The sequence below is a fragment of the Carcharodon carcharias genome, chromosome 5 (genome assembly GCF_017639515.1).
Source record: "Carcharodon carcharias isolate sCarCar2 chromosome 5, sCarCar2.pri, whole genome shotgun sequence".
In the NCBI taxonomy this organism is placed as follows: domain Eukaryota; kingdom Metazoa; phylum Chordata; class Chondrichthyes; order Lamniformes; family Lamnidae; genus Carcharodon; species Carcharodon carcharias.
The window spans coordinates 39,886,440-39,914,266 of record NC_054471.1 but is presented as its reverse complement, the minus strand read 5'-3'; the positions used below and the strand labels follow the sequence as shown (position 1 = coordinate 39,914,266).

Here is a 27,827-nt window from a genome sequence, read left to right as displayed (position 1 = left end):
CGTCAGATTAATCCAATCACTTATAGCAACAATCGACAGGGAAGTTACCTAATCATCTCAACAGCAAGAATTACTTGTATTCATATGGTGCCTTTAATGTAGTAAAACATTACTTCGCAGGAATATTAGCAACTTTGAAGCTCCATTCTGGTCAGGACATTATATGCAGCCATTTTTTTAAAATGCAGTCACCAGACTACTACACCAGCTTTGATGAAATATTTTGCTAATCTTTCATTCTTGTCTCCATGTTTTTTAATTAGCCGGAGGCAGTTTGGACCTAAAGACAAAGAAGAAGTAAAAATCATTGAGCACCAGACCCAGTACCTTCGTCTGATGCCTCACCTCGCTGCCTCACTCGCACTGACTTTTACAAGCAGGTAGGAAACTTGTTTCATTTCCTGTCGTCTTTGTATGCCTGCAAAACAAAAGCAAGATGTTTTAAAACACTGGATGCTGAGCTGCATTAACTATGAATGAGTGCTTCACAAACTTCTCTGTCAGAGAAATATTAACATACTGATTGTGACCACCATTCCAAGGCTACCTGCAGCAAATGTTGACTCAGTCTCAGGAATTCCTGCAAATGTTGACTGCATTCTTGTGTATTCCTGGGGTCCCCTATTAATACAGAGGTGCACACAGCAACCCCCTTACAAATATTGGCACGCTCCCAAGATCATACCTGCAAATGATGATGTGTCTACAGGCTCCTCTTGCAAACATTGACAGTCTCTTCCTGTGCTCATAAGATCTTTAAAAAATAGGAGCAAGAGTGGGCCCTTCGAGCCTGCTCCACCATTCAGTTAGGTCACGGCTGATCTGATTGTGGCCTTAACTCTAATTACCCACCTACTTCCCATAATCCCTGTTGATCAAAAATCTGTTTCTATTCAATGACCCAGCCTCCACTACTGGAGAATTCCAAAGACCCCTGAGAGGGGAAATTCCTCCACATTCCTGTCATAAATGGGACACCCCTTATTTTGAAGCGGTGCCCCCAAGTTCTAGATTCCCTCACAATAGGAAACATTCTCCCAGTATCTACTCAGTCAAGCCCCCTCAGAATCTTATGTTTCAATAAGATCCTTGCTCATTCTTCTAAACTCCAATGAGTATCAGCCCAACCTACTCAATGTTTCCTCATAAGATAACCTCATCATTCCAGAAATAAGCCTAGTGAACCTTCTCTGAACTGCTTCGAATGCAAGCATATCCCTCCTTAAGTAAGGAGACCAAAACTGTACACTGTACTCTAGATGTGGTCTCACCAATGCCCTGTACAGTTGCAGCAAGAATTCCCTACTTTTATACCCCCTTGTAATAAGGGCCAACATTCCTATTCAATACTCATGGGAACACTTACAAATTTAACACACACTCAGGGCACTCTCAAAATATGGACACACTTCTGGGGACCCCCTAGCCCAAGCGTTAGCAGTTAAGGCTAGAAACTGTGAAAATAATAATACAGAATTAAAGACACCCTATCCGAATGTATGCAGTACACACAGCAAGGTAGATGAATTAACGGCACAGATAGACGTAAACAGATATGACCTGATTGTCATTGCAGAGATGTGGCTGCTGGGTGACCAAGACTGGGAACTGAAATTTCAAGGGTATTCAGTATTTAGGAAGGATGGGCAAAAATGAAAAGGAGGTGGTGTCGCACTGTTAATAAAGGATGGGATCAGTACATTAGCGAGAGAGGATCTTAGATCGCAAGATCAAGATGTAGAATCAGTTTGGGTGGAGCTAAGGCACAGCAAGAGGCAGCAAACTTTGGTAGGAGTTGTTTATAGGCCACCAAATAGTAGTGGTAATGTAAGGCATGGTATAAATCAGGAAATTAGAGTTGCGTGTAACGAGGGTAATACGATAATCATGGGGAACTTCAATCTACATATAGACTGTATAAACCTAATTAGCACTAATGCTGAGAAGGGCGAATTCCTGGAACGTATGCGCGTTGGTTTTCTAGAACAGTATATTGTGAAACCAACTAGAGAATGAACTGATTTAGAACTTGGCTCATAACTTCTGGTGGAGTGGAAACTGAGTCAGATTGCCACTCCACTCGTAGTTCCTTACTTGGAAATCCAGCTGCTCCTATCTCACATGGCCTTCTGACTCAGACCAGGCAAGATCTGTGTAGCACAATGGGTTCCCACAGCCTTCTGTCCAGCGCTGCAGCATTGGAGGTAAGGAGGACAAGCCCTTAGTAAGAGAGAATGGGGGGTAGTGGGGGGAGTCTTGTGGGCCCATTGGGGGCTGGGGGGTGTTGGGGAAGGTGGGGTAGTCGGGGCAGTCTTGTGGGCCCATGGGGCATCGGTGGGCGGAGTGGGGAGGGGTGAACGGGGAATGGGTCAGTGCTAAAGTTACCTAGAAGCTAGAAGTGGCTTTAATTCTTTTTCTGGGTAACTATTACTGTAACATAGTCGAAACCATCTGAAGTTTGCGATTTAAATCATAGTGTCAGATGGTTTCTGATGCAAGGCAATTGCCCATTGGAATTTTGAGCTTCCCGGGCAATTGCCATGCAATCCTTACCTGGGAACTTCCAGGGTGTTTCTCCAGTGCATCTTTGGGGTACCCCCCGATACACTGTCCCAGAGCTCAGAAGTTATGGGCCCTAGTATTGCGCAATGAGAATGGGCTAATTAATAATCTCGGTGGAAATGAGCCTTTAAGGAAGAGTGACTATAATATGATGGAATTTTACATGAAGTTTGAATGTGATGTGGTTCAATCCGAAACTAAGATCTTGAATCTAAACAAAGGAAACTTTGAAAGGTCTGAGGGGCAGGTTGACTCAGATGGACTGAGGAACTACATTAATAGGCATGATGGTAGACAGGCAATGGCTAGCATTTAATCATTTAATTTATTCATTCACGGGATGTGGGCTTCGCTGGCTGGGCCAGCATTTATTGCCCATCCCTAGTTGCCCTTGAGAAGGTGGTGGTGAGCTGCCTTCCTGAATCGCTGCAGTCCATGTGGTGTAGGTACACCCACAGTGCTGTTAGGAAGGGAGTTCCAGGATTTTGACCCAGCCACAGTGAAGGAACAACGATATATTTCCAGGCCAGGATGTTGAATGACTTGGAGGGGAACTTCCAGGTGGTGGAGTTCCCATCTGCTGCCCTTGTCCTTCTAGATGGTGGTGGTCGTGGGTTTGGAAGGTGCTGTTGAAGGAACCTTGGTGAATTTCTGCAGTGCATCTTGTAGATGGTACACACTGCTGCTACTATGCGTCGGTGGGAGAGGGAGTGAATGTTTGTGGATGTGGTGTCAATCAAGTGGGCTGCTTATTCCTGGACGGTGTCAAGCTTCTTGAATGTTGTGGGAGCTGCACTCAACCAGGCAATTGGGGAGTATTCCATCACACTCCTGCCTTGTGCCTTGTAGATGATGGACAGCTTTGGGGAGTGAGCAAGTGAGTTACTTGTCACATGATTCCTAGTCTCTGACCAGCTCTTCTAACCACTGTATTTATGTGGCTAGTCCAGTTCAGTTTCTGGTCAATGGTAACCCCTAGCATTTTGATAATGGGGGATTCAGCAATGGCAATGCCATTGAACATTAATGGGAAATGGTTATATTCTGTTTTCTTGGAGATAGTCATTGCCTGACACTTGTGTGTCGCAGTTGTCACTTGCTAAGCCTGAATGTTGTCCAAGTCTTGCTGCATATGAACATGAACTGCTTCAGTACCTGAGGAGTTGCGAATGGTACTGAACATTGTGGAATCAACTGCGATATGGGGGATTCTGTGATGGTAATGCCATTGAACATCAAGGGGCAATTGTTGGATTCTCTCTTGTTGGAGTTGGTCATTGCCTGACGCTTGTGTGATGCGAATGTTACTTGCCACTTGTCAGCCCAAGCCTGGATATCGTCCAGGTCTTGCTGCATTAATACATGACTTGCGACAAATTTACATTCCTTAAAGACACAGCAAGCCAGCAAGAAAACGATCCAACCATGGCTAACAAGAGAAGTTAAATATTCTAGTAGATCAAAGGAAAAGGCTTATAAACTTGCCAGAAAAAAGTTGTAAGCCTGAGGATTGGGAGCATTTTAAAATTCAGCAAAGGAGAACCAAAAAATTGATAAAGAAGTTGAAAATAGATTATGAAAGTAAACCAGCGAGGAACATTTGGCTGAATTTTACGGTCCTTTTGCAGTGTGGGCGGGGCTATAAAATGCGGAGAGTCATTCAAAAGTCCATTGACTTCGGCGGGACCGTAAAATCCCGTTGGCGTAAAACTCCACCCATAAAAACGGACTGCAAAAGCTGCTATAGGTATGTAAAAAAGAAAAGATTAGTAAAGACAAATGTTGGCCAATGACAGGAAGAGAATGGAGAATTTATATTAGGTAATAAGGAAATGGTTGAGAAACTAAACAAACACTTTGGGGCGGAATCGGCTAGTCCTGTTGGCAGCAGGTATGATGGCGGGCAGAGGGGTGGGGTGGGGGGGGGGAACAATTCGTGAGGGGCAGAAATCGGTTTCACGCTGGCGTGAAAGCACAGCAGGATCATCCGATGGTGCCTGCCATGACGGAACATGAAACCCGCTGAAGGCCGGCGTGAACATGATTTGCATCCCGGCCATGTGATGCAAAGTAAGGCCCAATTGTAATCGTCCCCCCACACCTGATTTACCATTACATCGGCAAGAGCAGTGGACAAGTGTGATGTGCGGAAGGCGGGACTCCTTGCTCAGAGCGCGGACATCCGAGGAGAAGATGATGCTGGAGCCTTGATCGGAAGATGTGGAATCCATATGGGTGGAGGTAAGAAATAACAAGGGGAAGAAGGCACTGGTGGAAGTAGTCTGTAGGCCCCCTAACAGTAGCTATGCTGTCAGACGGAGAATAAATCAGGAAATAATGAGGGCTTGTAAAAAAGGCAATATATTAATCACAGGTGACATTAATCTCCATTTAGATTTGGAAAATCAAATTGGCAGAGGTAGCCACGAGCAAGAATTCATAGAGTGTATTCGGAACAATTTCCTAGAACAATATTTTGTGGATCCAACCAGGGATCAGGCTCTTTTGGATCTGATAACGTGTAATGAGGCAGGTTTAATAAATGATCTCAGAGTAAAAGATCCCCTGGGAAAAAAATGACCATAACATTGGCATTAGCATTAAGTTTGAGAGTGAGAAATTTAGTTTGGAAACAACTATATTAAGTTTCAATAAGGGTAATTACAAAAGAAAGGGGGCAGAGTTGGCTGGAGTGGACTGGTAAAGGAGTTTAGCAGAAAAGACGGTTGATGAACAATGGCACACGTTTAAGGAAATGCTTCATGACTCATAACAAAGATATATCCCAATGAAGAAGAAGGATTGTAGGAAGGGGATAAACCAACCATGGTTAACCAAGGAAGTTAAGGATAGTATCAAAGTGAAAGAAAAACATATAATGTGTCAAAGGTTAGTGGTAAACCAGAGGATTGGGAAAGTTTTAAAAACCAACAGAAGATGACCAAAAAAAATGAGGGAAAAAATGAACTTTGAGGGTAAGCTAGCAAGAAATATAAAAATGGACAGTAAGAGCTTCTTTAAATATATAAAAAGCAAGAGAGAGGCCAAAGTTAATATTGGCGCCTTAAAAAATGGGGCTGGGGAAATAATAATGGGAAATCAGGAAATGGCAGAGGAGTTGAATAAATAATTTGCATCAGTCTTCACAGTAGAAGACACCAATAGTATACCAAAATGCTAAATAATCATGGGGTAAAAGGGGGAAGGAAATAAATACACTATCACTAGAGAACAAGTACCAGGGAAACTAATGGGGTGAAAGGCCAATAAGGCACCTGGACATGATGGGTTGCATCCTAGGATATTAAAGGAAATAGCTGCAGAGATAGTGGATGCACTGGTAGTAATCTGCCAAGAACGTTTAGATTCTGGAAAAGTCCCAGAGGGTTGGAAAACTGGCATTGAAACACCCTTATTCAAAAAGGAGGGAGACAAAAAACATAACTATAGGCCAGTTAGCTTAACATCTGTTATTGGGAAAATGTTGGAGTCTATTATAAAGGATGTAATAGCAGAGCATTTAGAAATGCGTAATCTAATCAAGCAGAGTCAGCATGGCTTCATGAAGGGGAAATCATGCCTGACAAATTTATTAGAATTCTTTGAGGAGGTAACAAGCAGGATAGATAAAGAGAAACTGGTAGATGTTTGGATTTCCAAAAGGCCGTAATGCCACACATAAGGCTACTTAGTAAGATAAGAGCCCATGCTGTTGGGGGTAGTGTATTAGCATGGATAGAGGACTGGCTAACTAATAGAGACAGAGAGTTGGGATGTGGGGGCCATTTTCAGGATGGCAGCCTACAACTAGTGGAGTGCCACAGGGATCAGTGCTGGGGCCACAATTATTTACAATATATATTAATGACTTGGATGAGGGAAATGAATGTACTCTTGCCAAATTTGCGGATGACACAAAAATATGTGGGAAGGCAAGTGGTGAGGATGACATAAAGAGTCTACGGAAGGATATAGACAGGTTAAGTGAGTGGCCAAAAACATGGCAGATGGAATATATTGTGGGAAAATGTGAGGTTATGCACTTTGGCAGGAAGAATAGAGGAGCTGAATATTATTTAATTGGAGAAAGACTGCAGAAAGCTGCAGCACAGAGGGATTTGGGGGTCCTCATGCAAGAATCCCAAAAAGCTAACATGCAAGTTCAGGTAATAGGGAGAGCAAGTGAAATGTTGGCATTTATTTCAAAGGGAATGCAGTATAAAAATAGGGAAATCTTGCTTAAACTATACAAGGCACTAGTTATACCACACCTAGAATACTGTGAACAGTTTTGGTCCCCTTATCTAAGGAAAGTTATACTGGCATTGGAGGCAGTCCAGAGAAGGTTCACTAGGTTGATCCTGGGGATGGAGGGATTTTCTAATGAGGAGATGTTGAGTTGGTTGGGCTGGACTCATTGGAGTTTAGAAGAATGAGAAACATTATTAAAGCATATAAGATTCTTAGAGGGCTTGATAGGGTAAATGCTGAGAGGTTGTTTCCCCTTGTGGGAGAGTCTAGGACCAGAGGGCAATTGGGCGCCCATTCAAAACAGAGATGAGAAGGAATTTCTTCTCTCAGAGGATAGTCAATCTGTGGAATTCTTTACCGCAGAGGGCTCTAGAAGCTGAGTCGTTAAGTATGTTCAAGGCTGAGATAGTCAGATTTTTAATCAGTAAAGGAATCGAGGGTTATGGGGACAAGGCAGGAAAGTGGAGTTGAAGATTATCAGATCAGCCATGATTGAATGTCGGAGCAGACTCAATAGGCCGAATGACCTACTTCTGCTCCTATATCGTATAATCTTATGCTCTACAGTTACCGAATCCTGGAGGAACACAGGGGCATTATGGATAGATTCTCAGGAATATGGCTCTGCTGCAAAGCAGCTCACGGAACGTGGGAGGTCTGTGTTGATGCTACGGGTCTGGTCCTGTCTTGGCCATGGGCTGCTACAGATGATCGGTGAGTGGGAGGCGTTGGAGGGGGGAGGAGAGTAAAGTCCAGTTGTGACTGGGAGAGGAAGGTGTACCAAGGGCGTGAGAGAGGAAGGTGTACCGGGGAAGAGGGTGCAAGAGTGGGAAGAGGGTGTAACGGAGGGGAATGTAGCAAGTGGGGAGGTAGATATAAAGGCAGAGGAAGGTGTAAGGGAGGGAGTTTGGAGGGGGAAAGGTGTCCGGGGGAAGGAGGGAGCTTGGAGGTGGGGGGCAGTGTCCGTGGAGTAAGAGTGCAGGAGAGAGTAAGGGGAGATTTCCAGAAACATGCAACGGAGGGGTCTGTGGAATCAATGACTGACTCCTGGGGAGTGAACTGACGGTGGGTGCGGTAGGAGGGGATGGTGAGTGTGAGAGGGGGCAGTGGAAGTTGGTAGGGTGAGGGTGCAACGGTAGCAGTAGAAGGGAAGGCGAGGGTGGTTGGTGGGGACTCGGAGGCAGACACAGACCCTGGGGGTGGGAAGGAGGAAGCTGGGGAGGTCAATGTGGATGGCGGTGGGATTCTCAGGAAGGTAGGGAACCTGCACGTTCACCTGGACATCCTGGAAAAACAAGGGTTCGGGTTGGTAGATGATGATGACGGGAGGTGGAAGGTGATGCCGGGGCAGTCGACAGAGATGGGGGAAAGGAACTGGGTGACTGGGGGAGGGGAAAGGACGGGGGAGTTAACAGTATACTTCACTACTACGTTGGTTGTCGAAATCAAAAGTGAACGGAGCCTTGTGTTGGACGGGCACAGATGCTGCGTGGGAGGGCAATCAGTAGGGCAGCGGAGATGCAGGTCAGCTCAGATGGAGAATTGAAAGATAGCCCCAGCAGGCAGCAGTGAAAATTCTCAGGACAGTAAGATGAGTGTGATGGAGGAAGGATCCACATGCGTGGGAGAGTGCTTGCACGAGGCTCCGAAAGGCCCTGCCCCACACACACCTCTCCAGAATTTCTCATGGTCAGGCTGCATGCAGCTGAACAGATAGTGGGGGAGGGGAAGCGGTGGGGGGTTGGGGGAGCGGGTGGGGGGGGGGGGGCGGGGGGGGAGGGGAAGCAGGGGGAGGACTCTTGAAGCCTATAAATGAAGCTGAAAAACACCATTGCACATTATTCAGTGAAAGTGAATATATTTTCAGATTATAAAGTGACAACCGCTTGTGATCAGAAATTCTTAGGTTTTCTAGGCCTATCACTCCTCCAGCTTGCATGCCACTCTGTCGAGGGCTTCCAACAGCTCAGCATGATGTACCACCACCTTCTGTTTACTTTCCAGTATAAACTGGAAGGCTAACTCCAGAGGCCCATCATCTGACTCAGACCTCACAAATGCCTCTTACCCAGCAGTCCTCCGAGGGCCAGGGAGTTCGGCTGAAACTGTCTCCTCCTGCTGCAGACACCTGGCCGTGTGGTGACCACCAGACTGTGAACCTGCGCCTGTTCTACATCTAGGTCCCATCAAGGTGTGTGTCTCTGTGCCAGCGGTGGGATGGGGGTGGGAGCGCTCTGATGGTTCTTCCAGGCAGCTTACTTCCTGCTCGTCAATGGAAGAGATGCCCTCTTGCTGGAGGTGAGGACCTGAATGGAACTGAGGAACTGTCTGGCTGAGGGTGTGGGTTGCTTGACAGAGCTCCCTGCGATGCAAAGTAGAGATAATTAATGCATGGCAGTAGAGTTAAAAGCAGGAGAGAGAGCATTCACAGTTGCGTTGAGAGAGGGACGATGTGGTGAAGGATCCTCACATGGGTGTTTACCGCTGACTTTACCATCACTGCAGGCACAGTCCATATCCTCACTAGCCAGTGCAATAGCACGCTCCTCAAAGTGAGTGAGGGCTTAATGTGGGCCAGTCCATCCCTGGCCTGGGATGTCTCCCTGCTGTTGTAAGCCAGCTTCTCCTGCATGAAAACAGATGGAGAGAGCGTGAGCAGGACACATGGCACTGTGTGGAATTTTTGTGTGGTGAGCGGAGCCAAGGACAGGACGAGGACGTGAGCTCAAGAGGATATGAGCCTGATGGATTTGTGAGGGTGTGTGTGAGAGTTAGTGGTGTTGTCCATTGAGGTGAGAGATGCCTGTGGATACTTGATGGGTTTGTGAGTTGAGTGATGAGGTGGTTCACTTACTTTCGCGGAATAGATGAGAGCATTCGTTCTCTTCCTGCACTGGATGGCTGTCCTCCTTTGTGCTCTGGTCGTGCTGACCACCGCTGCCACCGCCTCCCAGGCTGGATTGGTGACTCTGGTGGACCTCCTGTGTCCAGAGCTGGGGTAGAGGAAATCGCGGCAGCCTTCCACTGCATCCAGCAAGCGCCCCAGAGAGGCACCACTAAATTTGGGAGCTGCCATCTACTTTGCTTTTGAGGCCATCTGTCGCTCGGAGCAGACCTGGTCTGAAGACTTGAAGTAGGCTTGCACTCTGGTGTGATTTAAATATGGCGCCTGGAACGAGGAAGCGCTGAGGTCCCGCGTGGTGGGCAAATCCAAGCCCGCCCACCAGCGAGCTGGCATGTGTCCCCGTGAATGTATAATTAATGAGGCAGGGCGCACCGGCAATCAGATGACATGGTGTGAAAAGCCGCCATTGTGGCCAGCGGATAAAACACCCTTTTTCCAGCCCACTACCGCACTTAGTGCAAACCTGGGACGATTCCATCCACACTTTCAGGCAGTGTTTTGCACATCACAACAATTCGCCTCATGAGAAACAATTCTCCTCCTCACTCCTCTGATTCTTTTGCCAATTAGTTTAAATCTGTGTACTCTGGTTATTGACCCAACTGCCAGTGGAAACAGTTCCTCTTTATTTACTCAATCAAAAGCCCCTCATGATTTTAAATATTATCTAATCTTCCCTTTAACCCTTCCTGCTCTAAAAACAACCTCTGTTTGTTGAACCCAGCTGCATAAATGAAGTTGCTCAAGCCTGGTGCCATTCTGGTAAACCTCTGCACATGTTTTCTATCTCAAAAATGTGGAAGTGTTACCAAAGCTTATCTTTTATCTTGATGAATTAGCATCAACTACTCATTTTTTAATTTGTTCATGGGATGTGGGCGTCGCTGGCTAGGCCAACATTTATTGCGCATCCCTAATAGCCTTTGGGAAGGTAATGAGCCACATTCTTGAACCGCTGCAGTCCATATTGCATAGATGCACCCACAGTGCAGTTAGAGAGGGAGTTCCAGGATTTTGACCCAATGACAGTGAAGGAATGGCGATATATTTCCAAGCCAGGATGCTGTGTGGCTTGGAGGGGGACCTGGATGTTCCCATGTGCCTGCTTTCCTTGTCCTTCTAGATGTAGCCGTTGAAGGTTTGGAAGGTGCCACATTGTTAACTTGCCAGTGGCCGATAAGTTCAAAAACTGACCCATGGAGGTCCAGGGATCCCATATTTTCATGGGTTTCATGATTTGCTGTTAGCTTTAGCCAGACCTCTCTGTGCTACCCCTTGAATGTGCGAAACTTGTTCTCCACACTCAGAATAAAAGTCACTCTCTGAAGATAGAATAAGACTCTTTTGTTTTGCCAAATGTTATGCTAAATGAACTAAACTCGGTTGTCCGCAGATCTCGCAATTATTGTGTATTTTTCATGCATGAAACTGGCTGCAATATCTGGATGAGCGCAGGCTTTACACATTTTCACATAAACTACGGTTTTTGAAGATCTTCATGAGTCACCTTGCTTCAGGACGTCTGCCTAGGCTCCCCCTGAGCTGACAGTGGGAATAGAGGTGAAATAACGGTCTACTGACAATTATTTCTGCCCCACCATCCTGTCCCTCCCCTCCCTCTAGGCTACATTTTGGAGCTTCCAAGCTAACAGCAGCACACAGGCTGCACAGGTTTGGAGAAGATGATCCTCAGCAGCAGCACATCTGAAATGTAAAATTCAGCAAAGCAGGAAAGACAAAATCTACCTTGCACCTCCCGCGGACCGCCGGATCTCCTCAGCACTATGGTGTAATTCAGCCCCTGCCCTGTTGGTGGAAACCTCCTCACCGCCTCCCCAGCCTGTCTGTGTAGCCCCCAGCAACAACACCACCGCCCCCACCACCCCCCCCCCCCCCCCCCCCCCCCCCGCCCCACCGTCCCCCCTCAGTGTACCTCATGTTGGACATCTGGACATCCTGGAGAGTCATCAGTTGTTTGGGGCTTTAGGGTTAATAGTTGAAATTCTTTGTATCTTGGAGTAGCAGGTTTGCCTGGCTTTGAAGTGTCAAGGAATGCTTGGCTTGTCTTCTGATAGACAAAGTGCTTGTGTAAGGCAAAATTAAAGGTAATGACGTCAACCACTTGTGTTAAATTGTAACTTTAGGGGCTAGGGTAAGAAACGTTGCAGATGTATCCATTAGCTCTACTACAGAAAAATAATGGACTATAAATTGTGTTCTTCAAAGAGGTGGAGAACAGTTACATCAGGAGGCCATGTTTGAGTGGAATAGCTTTGGAGTAAACAACAGCAACTCTCCACATGTGTAGACTGTCTTTAGAGGATTTGGGAATGGATACGTCATGAAGCCTTATCCGTGACATGTACCTTTGTCGCAAAAATGGAGGATAAAGAATTATGATTTTCAGTAGTTCTACCGAGAACCCAAAAGATAGAACTTGAAGCTGAAGAGCCATTCTCACCTGGCTTGGGTTGATCCCTTGTCTTCAGGACATAAAGGGCTGAATTTTATGGGGCCTGCAGGAGCGGGATGGAAGGAGGAGCCGGGGTAGGAACATGAAAAATCAGGAGGGAGGGCTGGGGGTTTGGAGTGGCCACCAATATCCCACTGCCATGGCATTTTACTGGCAGTGGAGAAGATGGGCAATGGCCCTCCCACCCAGAGGCCCATCATCAGGGCCACAGCCTCAACAAAATCCAGCCCATAATGTTTGTTCCATATACTGCACTGTCAATTGTCTTGTGCTCACTCAAGACATATTGTTTTGAACCGTGAAAGAGAGGACGGTATGTACTCATTGCTCCCCTGTCCTGTTGGTTACCTTCCCTTCCTGATTAGGTTTGTCTTGTTCTTTTTGTGGGTAGAATATTTATATGGGCTGTGGTCCACATTGTTGGGCAGATGATAGTGTCATAATTGTGTCCTGGAACAACTTGGCTGGTGAAGAGGTTAGCTCTGGGGCACAGGTCTTCTCTACCACTGGGAATAGATCAGTGTAAAAACACTTTAGATTGTGAATACTGACCCCAGCAAGTATCTGCTTAAGCAGCTGTTTAATCCTCTGTTCCTAACATAGAAAACTGATATGAGAAGTCCAGTTGGTCCACCGAGTGGACCCATACCGTCATGTTGTAACTAAACATCATGATCTCTGTGCCGTCCTGTCTTTCCATGCACCCCAATAGTAATTGGCCATTGTCCACAAAGGGCCATATGTATCTCTCTCCATTAGAGAGAGAGCCAAACGGTTTTATATAGATTCGGAGCACCCAGTCTGCAAGCGTGGGACATTACGAGGTGGCGGGCCTCCATGAACTACCACCACCAACCAACCTCTTGGGAGAGGGAAATAAAAAAAGCAGTTTTAACAAAACCATGTGCCCATGGTTTAGTTTATATTGCCCCTCCATGTTCTTCCTACCAAATTGAAACACTTCATGTTTCTCCGCATTGAACTTCATGTGCCACCTGTCTGCCCATTCTACCAATTTGTCTGTGTCCATTTGAAGTTCTACACTATCCTCCTCAAAGTTCACAATGCTTCCAAGTTTCATATCATCCGAAAATTGTGCCTTGTACATCAAGGTCTAGGTCATTAATGTATATCAGGAAGAGCAAGGGTCCCAAAACCATCCCCTGGGGAACTCTACTACAAAACTTACTCCAGTCAGAAAAATATCCATTAACCACTACTGTCTGTGTCCTTGCCCTCAGGCAACTTCATATCCATGTTGCTACTGCCTCTTTTATTCCATGTGCTATAACTTTGCACACAAGTCTCTTTGTGTGGTACTGTATCAAATGCCTTTGGAATTCTTTATACACCACATCAATAGCTTTGCCCTCATCAACCCTCTGTTACCTCATCAGAAAACTCCAGCAACTTAGTTAAACATGATATTCCCTTGACAACTCCATGCTGACTTTCCTTAGTTAACCTGCATGTGTCCGTTTGACCATTAATTTTGTCCCAAATTATTGTTTCAAGAAGTTTCCCCATCACCGAAATAGCAATGTCCTTTTGAGTTGATTGGATTTTCCAAATTAGTACTTTTGTGCATGTTCAGTATTTTCAGAACTTATTGTGTAAGGACCCTGCCAAACTATGTGCTTAAAGTGAGCAGCCAGGGTTTAAAAAGAAGCCATGTAAAATTCAGTAAATAATAGGAAACAAATGTTCTTCTTCAATTTCTTCTTTTACTTTCTAGAAATGAATAAAGCAGTTACTAGAACGGCTATTAATACTTCCTACTGCTGCAGTAAACACCATAATATGGTTCCTCAAAATAATATTAAAAATTGTTGAATGAAAATATTTCAAGTAGAAAGGGGCAATACTTCTCCAAGGATAGTGTCCTTTATGTTTGATTCCCTTCTTTCTCTGATGTTTCTTTTTTTCTCTGATGCTTCATTTCTCCATTGCCACTTATCTCCTCTAGGATATCAACTTTCAGGTGCTGTCTGGCCCGCTATATAATTCCAGCATTTGAACTTCAGTGTCAGTTTGTACAAGCATGAAAGTTTAGGGAAGCTGTTCATTTGCTTAGTACACAAATGTATTCAAATAGCTGTGGTGTTTTACCAGTGCCATGGATGTTCTCCCAACACGCACATTCTTGCAATCAATAAGCAAACAATACTTGGGGCCACTATCTAGATTTAGCATGAGGGCATAAAGGTTTCCCTCCTTCAGGAATTTGCATGCTTAATTGTTTACATGGAAAAATTGCATGTAAACGGGCTTTGTATTTGCGTGAGTGTGTGTAGCTGTATGCTTTCGTATACTATATTTAAACCTGTGTTTAAGAGTTAAGTGACAGTAATGTAATTTATTCAAAGTTTCTGGAATTCAAAATTTTGATACAATAGTACGCTACAGGAGATTTTCTTAACAAATGCTCCACATGCAATTTGGATTTCCAACTCTCCTGACTGTCCTGGAGTTTCCAGGAATTGAAGATTAATCTCCAGGATACTGCTGTGAACAATCCAGGAGAAAAATCATATGCGCATTAAAGTAAAATTGTGATTTTCTTTTTGTTTTCTTTTAGCACTTTTTTTATTAGTTTAAAAACGGCAGATATAAAGGTAATTTCACTCACAATGGTGGTTAAACCAAATGCGTAATGAAGGGTCTATTCCCTTTCCAGTCAGTGTGGGAAGGTAGTGCATGGGTCAATGGCAGGAGTGCGAGAGCCGATTGGTTTGTGTCAGGACAAAATGTGCTGGAATCTCCAGGAAAATACCCAACCAAAGTTGGTGACCCTTAAGTGCAATGTTGTGATGTACTATCTATAAATTGTATTTCTGTAGTTGTAGAATAGTTTGGACTTATCAGGTTGAGAAAGCATGCTCTAGACAAAGGGCCTTACATATTATGAGTGATGTAGCTAACAAATGCTGATTGTAGTGTTCATGGATTGGGGTGTCAGCAATGAAAGGTATTTGAACCTTGAAAGTAGCTGAGATGAGATGTAGTAGAGTTATATCAGGTATTCAGTGGCACAGAAAGGGTAAACCCAAAGAACTGCTTCATTGGAGACCTTAATGTAGCACGGGTTAAAACTGATGGAAAATGAATTTAAGGCTGCTGTCAGGAAGTTCTTCACACAAAGATCATCATATGTAATAGATTTCTGAGTGGGATAAAAAGCTTGGATTCACTTGGTTCAATTCAGGTACTTGGGTGAATGTGAAATATCCCATGGCACTACTGGAAGAAGAACAGGGGAGTTCTATTCGGTGGCCTGACCATTATTTGTACTTCACCCAACATCAGAAACAGATTTTCTGGCCATCATCTCATGTTCTGTTTCTGGGACCTAGCCATGCACAAATTGGCCTTTGTATTTCCTACATTAAAACAGTGACTACACTTCTAAAGTACCTTAATGTGGATGTACTGAAGTCTTGAAATGCACTATATAAATGAAAATTTTTGCTAAATTAAGCCTGTATTCATCCTCAGTCTTATGAAGTAAATTGATTTAAAGGTCAAACCGAGTTTGGTAAGGACAGATGGAATTTAACATAGAGAAGTGTGAAGTGATTCATTTTGGTAGGAAGAGTGAGGTGAAACAATATAAACTGAAGGGTACAATTTTAAAAGGAACACAGGAAAAGAAAGATTTAGGGTCTTTGAGGATGGTAAGACAAACTGAGAAGGTTGTTTAAAAAAAAATTGAATCCTTGGCTTTATCAAGAGAGGAATACTGTACAAAAACAAGGGTACTAAACATTTATAAAACACTGGTTAGGCCCTGTCTCAAGTACAGTGTCCAGTTCTGGGCACCATGCTTTAGGCAGGATGTCAAGGCCTTAGAGGGGATTCAGTGGAGATTTAGAAGAATGGTACCAGAGATGAAAGACTTGAGATACCATGAAAGACAAGAGAAACTGAGGCTGTTCTCCTTGGAGCAGATATAGTTAAGAGATTTAACAGAGATATTTAAAACCATTAAGGGTTTTACTAGGGAGATAACTATTTGTAGTGGCAGAAGAACCTGTAACCAGAGGACACGGATTTAAGATAATTGGCAAAAGAAGAGATGAGATGAAAGCAAAAAAAAAATTCACACAGTGAGTTTTTAGGATCTGGAATGCAGTGCCTGTTGAAGAAGATCCAATAATAACTTTGAGCAGGGAATTGGATAAATACTTGAAGTGGAATGGGATTAATTGGATTACTCCTTCACAGAGCTGGCAAAGGCATGAAGGGCTGAATGTCAGAGTCATCAGTGATGCCAGTATTTTAGTGTATTATCTGAGGGAATGTTATTTCATGATATCTCCAAAAGCCATCACTTTTCCACACTATGTACACATTATTACTAATTGTCAGCATTAAGAGGAGTTGAGAGAGCTTCAGTGTTCATTACTTTCGCTACATTACACTGTCATCAAATCTTATGGTTTAAAATGAGATTGATAAATATTAAGAAACACATAACAGATGATAAAAATGAAAATAAATTCCAGAATCAGAAAATTTGAAGCAGAGACAGAAAATTTTGGAATCACTAAGGAATTCAGTCAGTTTCAGGTTTGGACCCTTGGTAAGAATTGGAGAATATTACTGATGAACGTACACATGCACACATGTATAAATGCACACGTATGCACAAGTACACACGTATAAATGCACACAAGCATACACACAAATGCACACACGCACACGTATAAATGCACATACACATGCACACACACATGTATAAATGCATACTCATGCACACACACACGCTGGGTGGAAATAAAAGCATGAAAAGCTACCTGGAGCACTTGGGCAGTTTTTCGAAAAGTCTCGCTAAGGGCTACTTCTGTTGAACTCTAAAAGAGGAGACAGATTTCCAGCTGTATCGCTCAGCGTGAATATAAGGCTGTGTGAGGAAAACATTTTCCTTCACAGAGCACACCTTGGAGATCCTACTGGAGGAGGTGTGGTAAAAGAGAGGCTGAATTGAAGCAGAGCGTCATTCTTCTGTGAGGAGAGGTCACACATTGCACAGAAGAATCTGGCAGAATGAGTGGCTACGCTCTGAGAGATTTGGCAGCGAGAATGATCACACTTTGGGAGCAGCTGACAGAGAGAGGAATCACCTGCTGTGGGGATTAAATACCATTGTCCCATTGTCTAATGAACTCGGGAAAGTGAGCCCATTCTCTCTACCAGCTTTGCTACAGCCTTCCCCCTCACCCCCACCCCCCCACCCCACCCAACCCCGCAAGGTCTCCCTACTGGAGTGTGATCATTCTCTCTTCCAGATCCCCCCAGAGTGCATTCACTATCAACATCCTGGGGGTTATCATTGACCAGAAACTGAACTGGACTATCCATATAAATACTGTGGCTACAAGAGCAAGTCAGAAATTCAGAATCCTGCGGTGAGTAACTCACCTCCTGACTCTCCAAAGCCTGTCCATTGTTTTGAAGGCACAAGTCAGGAGTGTGATCGAATACTCCCCACTTGCCTGGATGAATACAGCTCCAACAACACTCAAGAAGCTTGACACTATCCAGGACAAAGCAGCCTGCTTGATTGACACCCCATCCACAAACAATCACTCCCTCCACCACCACTGCACAGTGGCAGCAGTATGTACCATCTACATGATGCAAGTTAGGAACTCACCAAATCTTCTTAGACAGCACCTTCCAAACCCATGACCACTACCATCTAGAAGGATAAGGGAGCAGACACATGGGAACACCACCAGTTGGAAGTTCCCCTCCAAGCCACTCACCATCCAGACTTGGAAATATATCGCTGTTTCTTCACTGTCACTGATCAAAGTCCCGGAACTCCCTCCCTAACAGCACTGTTGGTGTACCTACACCACATGGACTGCAGAGGTTCAAGAAGGCAGCTCACCACTACCTCCTCAAGGGCAGTTAGGGATGGGAAATAAAACTCTGGCATAGCCAGCGACACCCACATTCCATGAATAAATGAAGAAAACAAACTCACTCTGCCAACTCCCCCAAGTGTGATCACTTGCTCTGCTAACTCCCCTGTGAGTCTGATCATTTGCTGTTCCTGATCCCCCCAGGGTGAGATCACTCGCTCTTCCAGATCCTCCCAGAGTGAGATCAGGAATGTGTGCCAGCTTACTCCAGAGGGGATCTGGTGAAGAGAATGTTTACACTCTTGGGGTTGGGGGAAGGGGGCGAAGGTGGAAGAGCAAAGGATTACACTCTGGGGAAGTAGGTTGAATAATCATATTCCGGGATGTGGTGGGGAGCACGAACAGCTGGTAGAGAAAATGGGCTCACTTTCTCGAGTCCACTAGACATAGGGACAGTGATAGTCTGAGGTGGAGCTATAACTAATGCGACGCAGAAACCTTGTTGGCCTCACCTTTATCGACCCACCTGTCGCAGATGCATTTGTATATGATATTATTTTGGAGGGACCACCACATAGTCCTTGCGAAAACCATGTCCCGTCTTCAAACTGAGAACAACCTCCATTGCGTTGTCTGGCACTTACCACTGTGCTAAATGGGATATATTCAGATCAGATCTAGCAGCTCAAAACTGGCCATTCATGAGGCTCAGTAGGCCTTTGGTAGCAGCAGAATTGTATTCAAATACAATCTTTAACCTCATAGCCTGGGATACTCCTCCCTTGTTTGTTACCATCAAGCTAAGGAGTCAAACCTAGTTCAAGGAGCAGTATCAGGTGTACCTAAGAATGGGGTGCCAACCTGCTGAAGCAACACAGGCCTATATGCTTTCTAAACAGCAGAAGTAGCATGCCATAGACAGACCTAAGAAATCCCACAAGCAACACTATGGCCAATTAAATAACTAATGGGAGCAGGTGGCTTCATGAACATCCCCAATGATGGCAGAACCCAGCTCGTGAGTGCAAAAGACAAGGCTGAAACATTTGGAACCATCTTCAACCAGAAGGTCGGAGTGGATGTTCCCTCTTGGCCTCCTGAGGTTTCCTTAAGCCAGTTTACTTCACTCAACATGGTATAAAGAAATAGCTGAACGCACAGAATACAGTACAGACAACATCCATGCTGTATTACTGAAGACTTCTATTCCTCAACCAGCCAAGCCTCTAGTCAAGCTGTTTCAGTACAACTACAACACTGGTATTCATCTGACAAAGTGGAAAATTGCCCAAGTATGTCATATACAAAAAAAATGCAGGACAAAATCCAATCCAATTCATTTGACTAGGTGTGGCACGAGGGAATCCTAGTAAAATTAAAGTCAATGGGAATCAGGTTCATACCTGGCATAAAGAAAGATGGCTGTGATTGTTGGAAGCCTCTCATCCCCGGGACATAACAGCAGGAATTCCTCAGGGCAATGCTTTAGGCCCAACTGTTACAGCTGCTTCATCAATGGCCTTCCCCTTAACAGGGCTTGCTGCATCTGAAGCAGCCCATGTCCAAATGCAGCAAGACCTGGACAATATTCAGGCTTGGGCTGACAAGGGGCAAGTAACATTTGCACCACACAAGTGCCAGGTAATGACCATCTCCAATAAGAGAGAATCTAACCATTGCCCCTTGACGTTCAATGGCATTACCATCATTGAATCCCCCACTATCAACATCCTGGGGGGGTTACCATTGACCAGAAACTGAACTGGACTAGCCATATAAATACTGTGGCTACAAAAGCAGGTCAGAGGTTAGGAATCCTGCAACGAGTAACTCACCTCCTGACTCCCCAAAGCCTGCCCACCATTTACAATGCACAAGTCAGGAGTGTGATGGAATACTCCCCACTTGCCTGGATGAGTGCAGCTCCAACAACACTCAAGAAGCTTGACATCATCCAGAGCGAAGCAGCCCACTTGATTGGCACCACATCCACAAACATTCATTCCCTCCACCACAGACACACAGTGGCAGCAGTGCGTGCCATCTACAAGATGCAGTGCAGGAACTCACCAAACCTCCTTAGACAGCACCTTCCAAATCCACAACCACTACCATCTAGAAGGACAAGGGCAGCAGAGACATGGGAACATCGCCATCTGGAAGTTCCCCTCCAAGCCATTCACCGTCCTGACTTGGAAATATATCGTAGTTCCTTCACTGTCGCTGGGACAAAATACTGAAACTCCCTCCCTAGCAGTACTATGGGTGGACCTACGACACATGGACTGCAGTGATTCAAGAAGGCAGCTCACCACCACCTTCTCAAGGACAATTAGTGATGGGCAATAAATGCTGGCCTAGCGATGCCCACATCCCATGAATGCATTTAAAAAAAAATCAAAAGTAGGGATGCTCACTGATGATTGCAGTGTTCAGTGTTTGCAATTTTTCACATAATGAAGAAGCCCGAGCCTGTATACAGCAAGATCTGGAAAACATTCAGGTTTGGGTTGATAGGTGATAAGTAACATTCATGCCATACAAGTGCCAGGCGATGATCATCTCTTTGGCAATCAATGGCATTACCATTGTTGAATCACCCACCATTGACAGCCTGGAGTCACAATTGACCAAAACCTAACTGGGACAGTCATATAAATACTGTGACGACAAGGGCAGGTCAGAGGCTGGGAAGTCTGCACCAAGTAACACACTTTCTACAAAGCAAAGGAGTACAGGTGCTGGAACTCTGAAAAGAAACAAAAAATGCTGAAACTATTCTGCAGGTTAGGCAGCATCTGTAAAGAGAGAAATAGAGTTAAGTTTCAGGGTTGTCTGATTTCACCTCCTGTCTCCCCAAAGCCTTTCCACCATCTACAAGGCACAAATCAGGATATGATGAAATACTCCCCACTTGCCTGGATGAATGGATCTCCAACAACACTCAAGCTCAACTCCATCTAGAAAATTAAGTTTTCTTGATCGCATCCCATTCACCATCGTAAGAGTTCATTCCTTCCCTCACAAGTGAAACATCTGCAGCATGTACTGCAACAACTCGCCAATGTTTCTTTGACAACACCTCCCAAGTCGAGATCTCTACTGCCTGAAAGCACGGAGTCAGCAAGCAACCAGCTACACAGCATCCTGACTTGGAATGGTATCAATGTTCCCTAATTATCACTGGGTCAAAAACCTGGAAACTTCCTTTCTAACAGCACTGTGCATGTACCTATACCACATGGATTTCAGCAGGTCAAGGAGGTGACTCAGTACCACCTTCTGAAGAGCAATCAGGCAGGAAAGATAAAAGCAAAGAACTGCGGATGCTGGAAATCCAAAACAAAAACAAAAACAAAAATACCTGGAAAAACTCAGCAGGTCTGGCAGCATCGGCGGAGAGGAACACAGTTAACGTTTCGAGTCCTCATGACCCTTCAACAGAACTAAGTAAAAATAGAAAAGGGGTGAAATATAAGCTGGTTTAAGGGGGGGGTTGGGACAAGAAGAGCTGGATAGAGGGCCAGTGATAGGTGGAGATAACCTAAAGATGTCACAGACAAAAGGACAAAGAGGTGTTGAAGATAATTCCCTTCAACACCTCTTTGTCCTTTTGTCTGTGACACGTTTAGGTTATCTCCACCTATCACTGGCCCTCTATCCAGCTCTTCTTGTCCCAACCCCCCCTTAAACCAGCTTATATTTCACCCCTTTTCTATTTTTACTTAGTTCTGTTGAAGGGTCATGAGGACTCGAAACGTTAACTGTGTTCCTCTCCGCCGATGCTGCCAGACCTGCTGAGTTTTTCCAGGTATTTCTGTTTCTGTTTTTGAATTAGGCAGCAAATACTGACTTGTCAGCACTCCCATCTCTGTGAATAAATAAATAACAATACTGTCAAACCGATTTTCTGATCTGTTCTTCTCGCCAGGCTTCGTAATTTGACTGGAGCTTATTCAAATAACCTATGTGTATTTGAGCCAAATTCACAGTTCTTTGCACGTAAATATATAACATTGTTTTTAAGGACAGTATTGACTGCGCATATTTTTGACTTGTTGAAAATGCACGTGATGATTTGAGAACAATTGGTGGAATTGTGTGTAAGCTTCATGCTGGGATGATTCTAATTTACAGAACATTATTACTAGTTAAACATCAATGTGGCATAAAGGCTGTGAAAGCTTTCAAATATACATCTGTCTACCTGTCTTGGATTTGCTTGGCTCTGTTGCAGGTATTAGTGTTTTCGCCACAGTATGGTTAACTCGAAGCAGAATTAGTGGGAGAATTTGTCATAAGTATACTCTTGATTCATTAGAATTTGATACAATGTCACACAACAGACTTGTGAGAAAAACATGGAATAAAAGGGACAGTAGCAACCTGGATTCAAAATAGGCTGAAAAATAGGAAGCAGAGAGTAATGGTCAATGGATACTTTTCGGCTGGAGGAAGGTTTGTAGTGGAATTCCCCAGGGGTCGGTATTGGGACGCTTGCTTTTCCTGAAATATATTAATGATCTAGATCTTGGTGTGCAGGGGACAATTTCAAAGTTTGAGGATGATACGAAGCTTGGGAGAGTTGTAAACTATGAGGAGGACAGTGTAGAACTTCAAGAAGACATAGGCAAGTTGATGGAGTGGGCAGATAGGTGGCAGATGAAGTTCAATGTGGAGAAGTGTGAGGTGATGCATTTTGGCAGGAAGAACATGGAGAGACAATATAAAGTAAGGGGTGAAATTTTGAAGGGGGTGCATGAGCAGAAAGATCTGGGTGTATATGTGCATAGATCATTGAAGTTCAGGACAGGTGGAAAGAGCAGTTAATACAGCGTATAGTATCTGTGCTTTATTAATAGGGGCATAGAGTACGAGAGCAAGGAGATTATGCTGAATTTATAGAAGACACTCGTTAGACTTCAGCTGGAGTATTGTGTACAGTTCTGGGCACCACATTATAGGAAGGCTGTGAACACATGGGAGAGAGTGCAGAAGAGGTTTACAAGAATGGGTCCAGGGATGAGAAACTTCAGTTACAAAGATAGATTGGAGAGTTTGGGACTGTTCTTGGAGAGAAGAAGGCCAAGAGGAGATTTGATAGAGATGCACAAAATCTTGAGGGGGCTGGACAGAGTAGATAGGGAGAAGCTGTTCCCACGTGTAAAAGGATCAAGAACAAGAGGACACAGGTTTAAAGTGATTTCAAAAGAAGCAAATGTGATGTGAAAAAGATCTTTTTCACACAAGTGGTTCAAGTCTGAAATGCATTGCCTGGAAGTGTGGTGGAGGCATTCAAGAGGGCATCAGATGATTATTTGAATAGAAACAATGTACAGGGGTACAGGGGAAAAGGCAGGACAATGGCAGTAGGTCAAAATGCTCATTTGGAGAGCTGGTGCAGACACAATGGGCTGAATGGCCTCCTGCACCGTTAAAATTCTGAGATTCTGGAATGAGCTGCCCTGCCTTGTGGTGCAGACAGATGGACATTGACAAATTAAAGCGATATAATGTAAAGAAAAATAACATGAACATGGCTTTTGAAATGTTTAACGCTGTTTTCAATTTTTGGTTGGAAATTAATTGGAAAGCCTGATTGTGCAGAAAGGTTGCAATTGTATACCTAGCCAGGACAGCTATTTTACCTGAACATTAGGTGACTTGGGGCAGCATTTACGAAGCTTAAAGTCTCTTTTGCACTACAGAACTTCTGCGCTGCCGGTTTTAAAATTAAAAGTCTGCTGTTCTGAACAAATGGATAAACTTCATCAAGTGCCTTTTAGAAGAAAGAACTTTTTGTTTGTCTAGCACCTCATCACATCCTCGGGACACCCAAAGCAAATAACAAAACTGAAGGTAAATATAAGAAAGCTTTTTTTAGTTTTTTTCCTTATTTCATGGGATGTGGGCATCGCTGGCAAGGCCAGCGTTTTTTTGACAATCCCTAATTGCCCTTGAACCGAGTGGCCAGGCCATTTCAAAAGGCAGTTAAGAGTCAACTACATTGCTGTGTATCTGGAGTCACATGTAGGCCAGACCGGGTAAGGATGGCAGATTTCCTTCCCCAAAGGGCATTAGTGAACCAGGTGGGCTTTTACAACAATTGGCGATAGCTTCACGGTCACAATTACTGAGACTAGCTTTCAATTCCAGATTTATTAATTGAATTCAGATTCCACCAGCTGTCATGGTGAGATTTGAATCCATGTCCCTACAGCATTAGCCTGGTCCTCTGGAGTATTAGTCCAGTGACACTACCCCCAGGCCGCCATCTCCCCAGTTGGCTATGGGAAGGGATATTGTTGCTGTAACGTTGAAGGTTTTCCATCTTGCACATCTAGTTCCAGCACTGAGCACTTTCCAATGAATGTCAGGTAGAGCACAGTTAAATGCCAAAAAAAAGCCAGAGGACTTCTCCACTGTGTCCTGGCCAATACTTGTCCCTCAACCTACACCCAAAAATGAACTTCTGGTATATCACATAACTGTTTGTGGGAGCTTGCTGTGCACAAATTGGCTGCCATGTTTCCTATATAACAACAGCAGTTGCACTTCAAAAGTACTCCCTGGGCTGTAAAGTGCTTTGGGGCACCCTTGGTTTGTGAAAGGTCCTATTTCAATGCAAGTATTTCTCAATTGCGGTCCACTTTATCCCGAATATATACCACTGCTTTAGCCCCAGAAGAAGACCAATGTTGCACCAGAATGGCACTTTCCCATTGCCTACACTAGCTATTTTGTGATATCCCTAAGTGAAATAGTAAATTATTGTCAAGTCAGTGCAGTCTTTTTGATATGGGCTCGGAACAAGATCAGCACTTCACAAAATCATTGCAGGCAGGGCCCTTCTGGCAGCAGACAGGAGATTTAACAACATAAAGTTCTCCGGTATACTTAACTGAAAAATCTAAATGAATTATTCGCCAGTGCTGTTTAGGAGTTTCCTACATCAGTTTTCTTGTTTGAATTTCTAAACAAAAATCTATTGCTATGTTTGAAAAATTCCAGCAGGTGGCCTCTTTTTAAATATTTGCAGCCAGTCCTTTAGCAGCAAATAAGGATTTCTGTTTTGTGGACTTCCTGCAAAGGATAGACTTCACTTAAGTACTTGCATTTGTGAAGCTTTTAGCCAGTTGAAACCTCCTGTGATACCTCCCTGGTCTGTGCTAAGTCAGCTGACCTCAACTAGTGTATTGGCTTGAAATGCTGTAAATGGACTCTGGATGGGGTCATGTCAGTGGTGATAAATATTACTCAGGTATATGCTGTAGTAGGTAGGTGCTCCCACTTACAATCACATGGTGTATTCCCACTGAGTCTTCATAACACAGGAACAGGAGGAAGCCTCTTGAGCCTGTTCTGCAATTCAGTTAGATCATGATTGCTCTGTATCTTATTTTGTTATTCATTCTTGGGATTTGGGTAGCACAGGCTAGGCAAGCATTTATTGCCCATACCTAATTACCCTTGAGATGGTGGTGGTGAGTTGCCTCCTTGAACTGTTGCAGTCTATGTGGTCCATCATGCTGCTGGGTGAAGGAGTTCTAGGATTTTGACCAGCAATGGTGAAAGAAGTGTGATATTTTTCCAGGTCAGGGTGGTGTACAATTTGGAGGTGGTGGTGTTCCCAAGTGCCTGGCGCCCTTGTCCTTCTAGGTGGTAAAGGCAGTGGATTTGGAGCTGCTGCCATCTACTACATACCTTCATTCTGTAACCCTTCATACACTTTTTAAAAAATTATCAATTTCCGTTTTGAAATGTTCAATTAATCCCCAGGCTCAATACTTCTTCGGCAGAGTGAATTCCAGATTTCCACTACTCTTTGTGTGAAGCAGTGCTTTCTGGCATCATCCCTGAATGATCTACCTCTAATTTGAAGCTTCTGTCTCCTTGTTCAGAACTCCCCACCAGAGGAAATAGTTTCTCTCCTTATCTACCCTATCACCCTTTAACCCTTTAATTATAGTCAACAATTCAATTAGATAATCCCTTCTGTATTTCAGGGAGTGCAAACCTAATCTGCGCAGGATAAGGTGATGTGTCAAGGCTGCAATATGTGGGAGCTCCTGGATAACATTCTGATCCAGGGCAAACATGTGTGCAGTAAATGTTTGTGGCTTGAGGAACTTTGGCTCAGAGCCATTGAGTTGGAGGCTGAGCTGCAGACTCTGTGATACATCGCGTGTGTGTGTGTGTGTGTGTGTGTGTGTGTGTGTGTGTGTGTGTGTGTGTGTGTGGTTATGTGGATGCTTTATATCAGGAAACAGTCACACCATTTAGGATAGGATCTTCTGATTTGGTCAGTGGCCAGGGACAGGAGGGTGTGACTGTGTATAAGGCAGGTAAGGAGTCCCAGAGGGCAGGACTGCAGTTGTCTGAGCCTCTGCAAATGTCCAGCAGGTTTGAGGATCTCTCAGCTTGTTTAGGTGAGAGTGGGGGCAGCAGGAGGGGGGATGAGCAAACTGACAGTGGTAACACGGTACAGGAAGCCATCTAAGTGGGGGAGCAAAAAGAATTATAGAGGTAGTAGGGGACAGTATAATAAGGGCGATTGACACTGTTCTCTGTAGCAAAGAGTGAGAGTCCAGACGGCTATGTTGCCTGCCCGATACTAGGTTTCAGGACATCCGCTCCGGCTGGAGAGGAACTTGCAGTGGGAGGGGGCAGGATCCAGTAGTCGTGGTCCATGTAGGTACCAATGACATAGGCAGGAAGGAGGCTGTGCAAAGTCAGTATGACGAGCTAGGCACCAAATTAAGAAGCAGAACCTCAAAGGTAATAATTTCTGGATTATTAGCTGAACCATGTGCAAATTGGCATAGGACAAATAAGATTAGAGAAATGAATGCATGGCTCAAAGACTGGTGTCGGAGTGCGTTCTGGTTTGTGGGGCACTGGTACCAGTATTGGGAAAAGTGGGATCTGTACTGTTGGGATGGTTTACACCTGAACTGTGCTGGAGCTGGTGTCCTCGTGAGCCACCTAACTTAGGAGTGTAGAGTGTGTTTTAAACTGAAGAGTGAGGATAAGGGATCAAATCTGGGAAGATGTGGTAAACCAAAAAGTAGAGACAAGGCAAGAGTGACAGGTATTAATATATAAGATGATAAACAAACTGTGACAGGAAGGGACAGAGTGTACAAATCTAAGGGTAAGTCAGCAGCTAAGGCTAGATTCGACAAAAATAATAAAAGGACTAAGCTAAAGGCTCTGTATCTAAATGCACGTAGCATTTGAAACAAAACAGATGAACTGATAGTGCAAATAGAAATAAATAAGTGCGCCCTGATATCCATTACAGAGACATGGCTACAGAATGACATAGATTGGGACCTGAATATTGACGTTTAGGAAGGACAGAAAATTAGGAAAAGGTGGAGGGGTGGCTCTGTTAATTAATGATGGTACTAGCACCTTAGAGAGGGATGACCTAAGTTCAGGAAACCAGGATGTAGAAGTGGTTTGGCTTGAGAAGAGGAATGATAAAGGCAAGAAGTCATTTGTGGGAGTGGTGTACAGACCTCCTAATTGTAACCACACAGTAGGACAGAATATAAAAGAAGAGATAGTGGGAGTTTGCCAGAAAGATACAGCAATAATCGTAGAGGAGTTTAATTTACATACAGACTGGAAAAGTCAGAAGGGCATAGGTAGCATCGATGAGGAGTTCATAGAATGTTTTCAAGATAGTTCCTTAGAACAACATTTTCTGGAGCCAAGCAGAGAGCAGGCTATACCAGACCTGGTATTGAGCAACAAAATA

At 44.3% G+C, this 27,827-nt stretch overlaps 1 protein-coding gene across 4 annotated transcripts in view; it reads left to right on the top strand.

Moving 5' to 3' along the window:
• acoxl (acyl-CoA oxidase-like) overlaps positions 1 to 27,827 on the top strand; it is a 406,862-nt gene that overhangs the window by 160,406 nt on the left and 218,629 nt on the right. For all 4 annotated transcript variants that reach the window (XM_041187832.1, XM_041187834.1, XM_041187831.1 and 1 more), the window contains one exon: positions 264 to 380. In XM_041187832.1, coding sequence (XP_041043766.1) covers positions 264 to 380 — 117 coding nt within the window. The remainder of the gene's footprint in view (positions 1 to 263; positions 381 to 27,827) is intronic.